Source organism: Ranitomeya variabilis, chromosome 5 (genome assembly GCF_051348905.1).
Source record: "Ranitomeya variabilis isolate aRanVar5 chromosome 5, aRanVar5.hap1, whole genome shotgun sequence".
In the NCBI taxonomy this organism is placed as follows: Eukaryota; Metazoa; Chordata; class Amphibia; order Anura; family Dendrobatidae; genus Ranitomeya; species Ranitomeya variabilis.
The window spans coordinates 473,258,930-473,271,387 of record NC_135236.1 but is presented as its reverse complement, the minus strand read 5'-3'; the positions used below and the strand labels follow the sequence as shown (position 1 = coordinate 473,271,387).

General features: G+C 39.1%; 1 protein-coding gene across 11 annotated transcripts in view; it reads right to left on the bottom strand.

The window, feature by feature from the left end:
- The window catches only part of PPFIA2 (PPFI scaffold protein A2), a 580,573-nt gene that overhangs the window by 152,242 nt on the left and 415,873 nt on the right, over positions 1-12,458 (bottom strand). For all 11 annotated transcript variants that reach the window (XM_077265481.1, XM_077265479.1, XM_077265480.1 and 8 more), the window contains 3 exons: positions 10,371-10,592; positions 9,535-9,681; positions 2,889-3,023 (listed from right to left, as the gene is read on the bottom strand). In XM_077265481.1, coding sequence (XP_077121596.1) covers positions 2,889-3,023; positions 9,535-9,681; positions 10,371-10,592 — 504 coding nt within the window. The remainder of the gene's footprint in view (positions 1-2,888; positions 3,024-9,534; positions 9,682-10,370; positions 10,593-12,458) is intronic.

The following is a 12,458-nucleotide window of genomic DNA, read 5'->3' as shown; positions in this document are numbered from 1 at the left end:
ATACGTGGCACTGAAATACGTGGCACGTGGCACTGAAATACGTGGCACGTGGCACTGAAATACGTGGCACGTGGCACTTAAATACGTGGCACGTGGCACTTTGATACGTGGCACGTGGCACTTAGATACGTGGCACTTAAATACGTGGCACTTAAATACGTGGCACGTGGCACTGAAATACGTGATACGTGGCACTGAAATACGTGATACGTGGCACTTTGATAGGTGGCACGTTGCACTGAAATACGTGGCACTGAAATACGTGGCACTTAAATACGTGATACGTGGCACTTAAATACGTGGCACTTAGGCTATGTTCACATTTGCGTTGTGCGCCGCATGCGTCCTTTTTTTGATTGATTTTGGACGCAGCAAAAATGCAACTTGCTGCGTCCTCTGCGCCCGGATGCGTGCGCTGCAGTGACGCATGCGGCGCAAAACGCAAGTGCGACGCATGTCCATGCGCCCCCATGTTAAATATAGGGGCGCATGACGCATGCGGCGCCCGACGCTGCGGCGCAGACCGCAAATGTGAACGTAGACTTAAATAGCTGGATAGAGCTGGATCCACGGGCTGTGATCTGGCCTACGCTCAGCACTCTGCGGAGCGCTGTCATTCAAAACACGTCCACTCATTTTGGTGTTTAGTCCCAAAATGCAGGATGGAAGAAGAAAAGGGTTGGACAAGGAAATGACATCATTTCTTTTTTTTTTTCCCCCACTGCAGTTAAAGCTTTATTTGTGTCAAACACAGACAATCTGCAGAGAAAACTGCATCAAAAACCGCACTAAAAACCGCATCAAAAACGCACCAAAAACGCACCAAAAACGCACCTGCGTTTTCTGCCAAGAGCTGCGGTTTTTGTCCTGAAAAAAAAAGGATTGAAATCAGGATCGTGTGAACATACCCTAAGTGTATTTCAACATGATGGTCCCGATAGGAACGTTTACTATCAGGAATAACACAACTGACTGATTGTCTCCTATAAACGCCAAGGGAGACATTTTCTCAAGTTCTCTAACTATATCTAGACACTAGGATATACTGTATATTTTTTATTGCACTATTGGTTACATTTGACTTAGGAAAGCATGACTTTATTTTACAGTAAAAATAATAATAGAATAGATTTTTTGTTTTGCTTTTATGAGTCTTTTATATGAGAAATGTAAAACATCGCCAATACCTCTATAATTCGTTACATTCCATTATATTGATTTCATGCTATTTAGAAAGTGCCTACATTCTTACTCATGACCTTGTCCCCCAAGTGGGATTTACATCTAATTTTCCAATTTCATACCATGGCAGGTATGAAATCTGTGGCCAATGCCATCAGCAGTTTTGGAGTTCTATATGGTAATTATCAAAGCAATTCTAAATGCCGTATTGGAAATTCTGATCAAATTTCTTTTGGCTCAATAAAAATTAAGATGAGACATCGGAGATCCCAAGTAGGCACTCGAATGCTACTCCAAGAAAAACTAATTAATACCGTCCTAGATTCTATTTTATTTTTTCTACAGCATCCCTGCCTATCTAGATTTGTTGGATTTGTTTACCAGTCCCATCTGATATTTCAGTAAGTGGCATGTGGATTGTCCTGGTAATTAAGTGGTTGCCTTGGAGAGCAGTTCTTGGCTCATTCCACAGACTTAGCAATTAGATCTTTACAGGCATAGCACGAGATGCAGCATTGTGACCTTTAAAGGCTTATTGCCTTCATGAACTGCTAGAGTCATGAAGTTTTTCCCTTTTGTTATATAGCGAAATATGATAAAATACCAAGAAACAGTTATTGGAAAAATTTTTGGCTTAATTTCTTGTAGTAGTACTGCACCCCTGCACCATGTGCCTACCTGGTTCAGTCATAATGACATTAAAGTGAACTGTCATCAGGTTTGACCAATTCTATATTGCAAGCAAGAGGGCGGCAACGCAAGAAGAAGGGAGGCACCGGACCAAGAAAAGCGACTCCCCCTCGGACCGGACCTCCCCGCAGGTGAGTATCGGGTTGTCGGGTTGGGGACAGATATAAAGCATTATAGAATGCTGTATATCAGCCCTGAAAGGTGATGCTGTATCTCTTATTGGCCAAACCTGGTGACAGGTTTCCTTTAAATATACTGGCAAAATGATACTTCTCTGTACATTTAATTATAGTTGTTTTGAGTAGACATCTTTAAGTTTGTATAAACAAGTTAAGCTTTGGATTAACCATTCATTTATTAATAGGCATAGTTTAATGCTAAGTTTAAGCTGCTTAATAAAGTATAGAATCCATAAAAAGAAAAAAAAAACAGGGATAGTTATTTACTAAGTAAAATGCAGACAGAATTCTTGCACAAATTGATCAAAAAGGTGAAGACCTGTACCAAATGTATTCTTTGGTTTACACACTTTTTAAAATAAAACCTTTTGAACACTTTTAAAAATTGCCTAGAAAAGGGTACAGAGGATCGGTTAAATGCAATAAATTTAGTAATCATTCCATAATTGGTGGCAAAATTATTCCTTGTATGCCAATTTGATAAATTTGGTGAAATTTTCACCATTAATGCCACCAAATTTGGTTTCGAAAGTAAAACTCCTACTTTTAAACAGTTTTGTCAAAATTTCACAAGCACAGCTCAAAATAAAGTAAAATAAAACTAAGAGATAGTACATCTCATGTGCAAATTAGGTAAAAACAAGCAGTCATTGAAAAAAAATAAAAATAAAAAAAAAGCTCAGTGCAGTTTGCAGTCAATGAAATACGTAAAATAGGTAACTAGTATCTTCATAATTAAATCTTTACCCCCATGAAATCTATCATCTTAAAAATGTACAACTAGGACAATGCAAATACTTCAAAGTTCTTGATTGGAACTTTACATCAGTTTAGTACCTTAGTAAGGGCTGCTATTCTCTGAGCCAGCTCTGCTTCCACTTCCGGCAATGTTTCGGCTTTTCTCATAGTCTGCTGCAGTTTCTGCTCAGCCAGTTCCAAACGTTCTTGCAGTTGTCTATTTTTCTCTTCCATCTATACTTCAGAAAAGGAAACATTTTTGTTTTAAAAAATGTATCAGTTAAATTAATATACACAAATGCTACTTTCGTGAAAAGTTGCACACCTGGAAAGTTTAACCAAAACAATTTCCTTGCGTATACAATTAAAAGGGTTGTCCGTTATTAGGCTGAGCCGTGCAACTAGCTGACAATTCTTTAAAAATGAGAATAAAAGCATAATTCACCTGTAGAAGCCATGGCTGGAAGTGTTGGAAATTCAGTGGCTTCCAGGTAAGTGATCCTTATGCTATTTTTAACATTACCAGCTTGTGGGCCACCTTCACCTTAAGAAGGACAACCACTTTAAGGGCTTTTTTTCTGAGATTCTACAACATTTTCTCTAGAGTTATGAAAAATGTTATAACAAAGAAATAACAATTATTTGTTCTTGAATCTCCTGTTGCTTCAGCGCTTGCACTTCAGTTGCCTTTGCTGAACTTTCAGTAATGACGTCTTAGCCACAAATCACCTATACACTGTGACCAAAGTTTGTCACGTTGCAATTAAAAACTGGCTTCCACAACAGGGTGACTGATGGATGGGAACAAAATATTCAAAACATCTCGATTTATATAGTAATTACAAGTCTTGGTATGATATTAAAAAATGGCTGGCAGCTTGGTTTACAATTACCAATAAATAAAATCCATAGATGTGCTCAATAGGAGAAGTCTGCAGACACTGCGGGCCATGGTAGCACATAGAGGTCATGCAGGCTGTTCACAATAGCATGCGCAAGGTGTTATCGTGTTGAAATGGAGCTCCTGGGACACTTTGGAGAAATGAAGGTACAACAAGTTCCATGATAAATTCAACGTAACGACGAGTTGCTATTGTACATGGAATGAAGACTAGAGAGGTCCCATTACCATACATTATGCCCCATTCTCTCAAGAAGGCCTCTTCATGGCATGGCCAATGTAATGTCCAGACCAATCTCTAGCCATCATTGCAGACAAGATCAAAGCAGGACTCATTGCTGAAGAGGATAGACCTCCATTCAATCTTCCATTGCTATGCTCTATGATAGACTTAGAGACCAAAGGCGTGAGAGGTAATGGAAGACTTGTGTCTGAACATCTGGATTGCAGTTCAGTGTAGTGCAAACCCCTTCTGATGGTTCATGTTTGATGCCTTAGTTTTGGCAACACAGTTTTGTGACGTCCAAATTTTCTTGCAGTACAGAATGGATCATTCGTGAAACTATTGGTGCGGCCTGTTCTCCAAAATGTAAAAGGAGCTGGATTTTAGTCCGACAACATGTCAGCCTCTGTGTCCTAACTGTACAGCCATTGTCTTTAGCGTCTTCGGACTTGCCTCACGTCAAGCACATCTAGGACATCATTGGTCGGCAAATGCAAAGGACACTGCCAGTAGCAGATTCCGATAATTTGTATGCCAAAGTACATTCACCATGGCAGATCATTCCTCACACAACCATTCATGATTAATGCTCACTAATAGCATGCCAAGCCATGTAAGTGTGAGTATTTCTGCTCATAACACTCACATTTGATATTGAATACATCAGGATGTTTTGAAAATTTTGTTTCCATTTATTCATCATTTGCATGTGAGTAACATGACTATCCATCCTGTGATTTCCATAATTCCAGAACTTTTTTCTTCATGGTGTTGCAATTTCGATATTGAAAAATCTATTTAGATACATATACTGTATATTTGTATAAAATCTAAAGTATTAACTAGTATCATCACTAATTAAAATTTTAGTCTGTGTCATCATCCAATAGTCAAAATCTAAATAACACATATTAAATCATAATTATATTAAAATATAATGACCCAAAATATGCAATGTCTCAGGCATCATCTGAATAAAAATACTAATTAGCATTTATTCTCCATACATTTTCTTTTCATGTGGAAGAAGTTCTAAAGAATTACAAATGAACTATGCAAAAAAAGACTAATCATAAACAGTCCTTTCACAGAAAACAAAAAAAGCTTTAATAAGCTGAATGCTAGATCAGAAACTCTGAATGTTATTGATGTTTGCGCACACCTGGGACTTAGTTTTCGGCTGCCAGCACAACAAAGGTAATGTGCTATTATTTAGGAAAATCAATTAAAATAATGAGCAAAAATATTACTCTATATATTAAATTCATGTGCATTGGCAGAAAGTAGACGAAAGCTACGGATGTTGTACTACATTGAGCGGATATATTGATTAAATGGTAAGTAGTATTATTTAAAGAGACCCTCACTGGACAAGTGACAAAGAACAGGTGAATGGATACCTACACATACTAGCTACACCCAGGAGAATGTGAATTAATAAGCAAGCTGAGAGATATGTCTTCACAGTAATCTGTGATAATTCAATGTGTTAGCAGCATAAGAAAAAACATGAAAGGAAGAACAATATGATGAAAAGGAGAGGCAAGGGGTCAGGTACAAGGAAATGAAAGACAATAAAATGTACAATGAAGGAAAATAGTGAAAGAAAAAGTAGACAGAGAGCTAAAAAATTAGCAAAAGAACATGATGAATGAAAAGAAAAAAATAAAAGTCAATAAAAAAGGAACGTTAAGAAAGTAGAAAAAAGCATTTAAAAGGTTTTCCAATCTTTACAGAGGATACTGTCAGATAGTACTTGTAAAAACAAGCACTTTTGCAATTTACTTCTTCTTAAAATTTGCAGTTGTTCTTGACATATTAAAACTTTATTTATCTTTTGTTTTCAGCTTGTTGCCTAGGAGATTGACCACCACTGCTGTGCAGCTTGTAAGAACTGCACTGAAGCTGGCCGCGAGAATGCGGTAACAGCAAGCTCCAGTGATCCAGCTTCAAATTAGTACATACAAGCTGTAAGATTGCTCTTACTGAGTGTATTGGGGGACACTCGCTTAGCAGGGGATTCAAGCACACGGGCACGTTTTTTTTCCACTTAAACAGTCTACATGGTTTATTATGGCACCATAAACCATAGAAATATGAACAATAAGCAAACAGTCTTTGCATCAATCTTCACATTAACAGTATACGGCTTTGAAACGTAGTCACTAAACACACTGAACCTCTGTGTCCAGTTATCGTGAGTGACCGCACGCCATACAGTTGATTAATGTCCATCGAGCACAACAGGCACCAACATATGACATTACGGTTGCAGCAACTAAACACGCTGGTCCTCCCTTGACCAGTTGCCGTGGGTTACCACACAGTTCATATCACCAGCACCAACAGTCTGTGGAGGTACCTTACGGGAGATCCTGCTCCACCTGCTGACTCCTTGTCTGTCCTCTCTTCCGGGAAAGCTGCCTTACGGGAATCACTAACTTGCCTTTGCGGCATATCTTAGTCAGTCCAGACCCACCAAAGGACGGTAGCTTCCCCTAGGGATCCGGTCCTACTCCCAGGACCTCCCAACACCATCATGTGGCCTGTACGGGTGCTATTCAGGACGTTAGTCCAACACCCCAGGCCACAAGGTCTGAAGCCCCACCATGAACTCTTCAGGAAGCCTCCTCCCAGGTCTTCCAACACAGGCTTCAAACAGGAAACTCACAGCGACTCCAGTGACCCACACCCTGGTCACATTATATACCTTTTAACCACTCCCCTGGATGGGAGTGTGGATGTGTGGCTAGTTTGTCCCGCCCATCTCACATAACTAGCCCTGCCAACTTCCCATGACTGTTATACAACACTAACTATAGGACTACAGGTCCCAGAACACCACATCGCTTCAGGCTGGCAGCGCAGAGTCTTCACCTCTGCGACACATATATCGACCATTCACAATACTGCCAGACTTTATCACATTACCACAGCCATGCATGCAACTGCCATGCACTCTCATGGCCTCAATACACCTCTGTGCGCATACTGGGGAGATCATGCAGCGGCCCCTACCTGTTACAGAGGTCACTGCATCACAAAGCTCAAAAGAATAGGATAGGAAAGGTCATCAATATCTGATCAGTGGGGCTTCATTTTTGTTGGGGGTGGATCTTCAGTACCAGACGCTGCCACTATAGAAAAGACAAAGCTGCTGTGTTTCAGCAGTATTTGAGAACTTGCATCTGGTGCCAGTAACAGCTTATTGGCGAGGGTACGGGTGTTGATAAGATTTTGACCTATCCTATTCCCTTTAATGAGATCACCAATATGATGTAGGGAAACTCACGGTTCAAGCAATGCTTCCTTGGAAAAAAGTATGCAATAACCCAGATAAGGACAACAGGGTATTTAGTGCCACCTCTAGAAATCCTAGACGTCATGATTTAGGATATAAAGCCAAACCAGAATCTTCTCCAAAAGAAAATTACTTCTTGAAATCCTAAGTCATATGGCAAAGCCTTTTAAAGGGTTAATATTGACTACAAAGATTGCTACTTCCAGTCAGTGGTACCAGACCTTATTCAGCCTATGTGAGTAGGCTATTTGCATACCTTTTATCCCAGGGACTATTACTTAAATAAAAAGAAAAAAAAAAAAAAGAAAAAAAAACACAAGGCGCCCCCAATGTGTCACACTGTATATAGATAAATACAGACTTGGTAGGGAATATGCTCACCTATTGCAGTTGTGAAAATGGGTCACAACTCCCATGCGGGTGTAACCGTAGCAGCAGGTCTCCACAGAAATCCAGGAGGATGTTGGGAGTAGTAGTCTTAGGCAAAATGAAGACCGCGCTCACGGGATATATTTAAAATGCTTTATTTTAGCCTACGCGTTTCAAGAGCGTTCCTGCTCTCTTCCTCAGGGCATGTAATACATAACACAATATGGAGTATTTTTTATTTTCTATAAATATACTCCATATTGTGTTATGTATTACATGCCCTGAGGAAGAGAGCAGGAACGCTCTTGAAACGCGTAGGCTAAAATAAACCATTTTAAATATATCCCGTGAGCGCGGTCTTCATTTTGCCTAAGACTAGGGACTATTACTTGACCTATAAGTCTCCCTACACCAGCTTGGTGGTCTCATTATTTAGCGCCAGCCTCAGCACAGTGCTTAAGACCTAGACAGAAGTAGTGGTTGGTCTATTGGGCAACAAGCTGTAAATAAAAGGCAATTCACATAACGTTTTCCTAGGAAGAATTGCATGGTCAGAAGGTCCACTAAGGAAGCGTAGAGGTACCTATAATAAGAAACTTTACCCTTTAAACCCTCTGTCAACAGTCCCTCATCCAGCCGGCAAGTCTCCTATTTGCACTGCTGAGGAACGAGAACCACAAAAAGCAATCTGCAAATGGAGGTCTATTGCTTATACAGAAGATTTTGGCTTGGCTTTATATCCTACATCAGATGGTAAAGCTCTTGAACAGGTCGATGTTCACATCTAGGAATACTCCCTCCCACAGGTGGCACTAGAGACCTAGTTATCTTCCCTGTGAAGATGGTATTTGCCCACCACAGTCAGGATATTTTCACTTCTGTTCCACTAGAAGCAATCAACATTAATAGCTAGAATTTCCAACAGTGCAATGGTTGAAAAAATATACAAATAAATGGATATGATTAACCCCTTCCCAACATGACGATTTTCTGCTTTTGAGCTTTTGTTTTCTCTTCTTCTTCTTCCAAAAACCATAACCAGTACTTTTATATTTCTGTTGACATCGCTGCATGAGGACTTATTTTTTTGCGGGATGGGTTGTATTGATGACACCATCAATTTTATTATGTGAAGTAATGGAAAGTAGGAAAAAAATTCCAAATGAAGCAAAATTGCGAAAAAAGTGCAATTACGCAAATGTTTTTTGGGATTTGTTTTTACAGAGTTCATTGTTCAGCAAAAATTACCTAGCAATATGATTCACAAGGTCAAAACAGTGACTACAGTGATACCAAACATGCACAGTTTTCTTTTTTTTTTTACTTAAGTGGTAAAAAGAATCTGAAATGTGCAAAAAAGAAAATGTGCTTGTGTTGCCACCATCCGAGACCCATAACGTTTTACGTTTTTGGTCAATGGAGCTGCGTGAGGGCTTGTTTTTTGTGCCCTGATCTGACTTGTTATTGATAACATTTTGGAGTAGATGCAATGCTTTGATAGTATCTTATTGTCTTTTTTAGGTGTTGCAGCGGCTGAAAAACTGCAGCTCTCATGTTTTATTTTTTTTCTCAATTAAGCATTTACTGATCGGATTAATGAATGTGATATTTTGATAGATCTGACTTTTTTGGACATACCACATTTGTTATTTATTTATTTTCATGTATTTATTTCATTTAATTCTCAGCTGTTAGAGGTAAATAATGGCTGAATAATACAGCCATCATCTGCCAGCAAATATGCTGGCTCTGTTGCTGAGCCTGCATCAGGGAAAGGGACCCAACATATGATGTATCCTTACGGCATATGACTCGTAGGCGTTATTGGATATTTTCTATAAATCTATGCATGTTTTTGGCATGTTTATATGATAGGCAAGAGATTGTGAAATTTGGATGCATTTCCAGGGTTACTAAAATACATACAGTAAAATTGTAAAATATACTGAACCTGACGTAAAATAGCTTCTTTATTTGCCAGCTCATTTTCCAGCTTATCATTCATATCATGGATGGATGTTGATTCCCTCTGGGCACTGAGATATCTCTTCTCAAGTGTTGTGATTCGTTCTTCCATATCTTCTTTCTGAGCCATAGCCTAAAATTGACAGAAGTACAAAGTAATAATCATAAATGCAGGCCAAACAGTTAAGAGCTTCAGCGTTTTAACGTAAACATATTTTGAAAGGCCGACCGGGGACTATGTGTCTTGGCTGACTAGTTCACTGTGGTCCCTGTCCGGCTTCTCTCCGCACTCAACCCCATGACTGATAGGTCTCTTCCTATGTGTGTGTATAGGAAGAGACCTGATAATCAACTGGAGTGGGAAGGAGAGAAGTTGAATTTTTTAAAGTAATTTCTGGTTGCAATCGTGAAGCCAATGTCTGATTTAAGCTGCACGTGATTTGGGCAGCATGATAGGTTGTCTTTAAGTTCATCATTCTATGACTAAATAGACATTTTAAGGCACTGCATACACCTCTAAGACCCCTAATACGTTGAGACCTCAATGACTAGGAATATTACAGTGAAGTATTCATGGGCTTAATGCTTATTTTCCACCAGCCCTTATTGGAGAGAAGAGAAGAATTCACCCATTCTGCTACTATAGAAGAGGCAATTAAATGGGAGTCCTAGCACAGATTGCTGCTGAGTAATTGTTTGAGGTCCACTGGACTAAGATGAAGAATCCATTATCATTTTATGTACAAATAATGTACGAACATGCACAGATACTCATGGGGACTGTGTTATATGATGTAACAATTCAAAAGTACGTAACCTTACCTCCCTAATGTCTCTCTGATATTTTGTATTCATTTCCTCTGTTTTTACAAGGTCTTTTCTTGCAGTTTCTGCTTCCTGTTCAACCTCCCCAACCCGAGCTGACAATGATGATAAGCGTTCTTTCATCTGGGTCATTTCATAATTTTGCTTCTCCAGCAGCTCTTGAAGTTCCACCATCTGACTGGCTTCATCATTCGAATCAATGGAGCCGTTTGATAACCTCTGTTGAGACAGTGGATGACAAATAAACTTTTTAGATGAAATATGAGAAACAGATGTCAAATACAGGTTTAGGTCTCAGTCAAATGTCTGTTTTTCACATATCTGTGCTTTTTTGCAGACCGTGTGACCGCAAAAAATGTCATGGAGACATGGACTGTATCTCTTTTTTTCATGTCATTACATAATGGAATCATTGTATAACGAATAGCAAAGTAAGTTTCTTGCTGCTGGTGAATGAAAACATTTTATATTTATACATTAAGAGTTCATATAGGTCATTATACAGTATTTTGCAAAACAAACAAGGGCATAGCTCGTCAAAAACAACTCTAATATACTGTACTTAAAGTGGTTGTCTACCACTTGTCCCCCTTAGAAAATAAAAATAACATACACTTACTTTTCACATTGGCCATGTTCCAGCGATCTCAGCACCGGGTCTTTGATGGCATTTTTATGCTCTGTGAGCCCTGCAACCAATCAGTGGCCTCACTTCTTCCATTTATCCAAGGTTCCTCCAAAGGCCCAATTTCAGCCGCAGATTGGCTGCGGGGCTCACATAGCATAACATGTCACATGAGCCCTGGGAGACCCGAAGTGGGAGATGAGTATATTTAATTATTTTTTAACAAGGTTGATTACTTCATTTAAAAAGGGGTTATCCAGGCAGTGGAGTACACCTTTAAAGGGAAGTTGTCATCAATAAATGACCTATTGTTATATTTAGGCTTTTGTGTTACATGTAATTTTTTTGTATTTTTAAATGCTGGAAACATATTTTTTCATATAACGATCCTTATTAAAAAACAAAGTTAGTAATTATTCACAGTGGCTGCTGCAGCTTGTTTTAAACTCATACTTCCTGTCCTTTCAGGAGACATTTTCTACAAGACCCCTGTAAGTTATTCCCATAGTCCTAAATCAGACAGGCTGACGTCACTTCAAAAAATCATTAACTCACATATTCATTTGTGAAAGCATCACAAAGAAAAAACGAAGTGAAGAGAGTGGGGTAATGTTAAAAAGTAATATGTTTATTAACAATAATTAAAACAGTACACTACAGTACACCAAGCGGTGGAGAAAAGAAGGCGGGGGGGGAGAGGTTTTCCCACCAGACAAAATTAGGGGAAACGGACCTGCACCATACCACTAGGGGTTACCAAAGTGGTATTAACCCCAAAATATCACGTATAGTTGAATAGATGGTGATATAAAGGTAAAGGGCGGCACAAATAGGCACACAATACTCATATATAATTGTCCATTAAAATTTAACCAGTATATTACCAATGTAGGGAGTATCCCATATAGGTGGTATTTTACTAGCTCAGTGAGTGTGTATATATATATCCAGTAGTGCAAAATACATTGCTAACACACTAGAAAGTAAACCCACTATAGACAATCTGATAAAGGAAAGTTCCTACGAATGGTTAATCGTCCTCGCCCCCATTAGAAGAAGCTACGGCGAAACAGCGCTTGTCGGGCGCCGGGGATCCGCACCTGCTCGCTACCACCCGCGTCAGGCACCATTGTATTTCCATCCACATCACAGGTAAATTAACCATTCGTAGGAACTTTCCTTTATCAGATTGTCTATAGTGGGTTTACTTTCTAGTGTGTTAGCAATGTATTTTGCACTACTGGATATATATATATACACTCACTGAGCTAGTAAAATACCACCTATATGGCATACTCCCTACATTGGTAATATACTGGTTAAATTTTAATGGACAATTATATATGAGTATTGTGTGCCTATTTGTGCCGTCCTTTACCTCTATATCACCATCTATTCAACTATACGTGATATTTTGGGGTTAATTCCACTTTGGTAACCCCTAGTGGTATGGTGCAGGT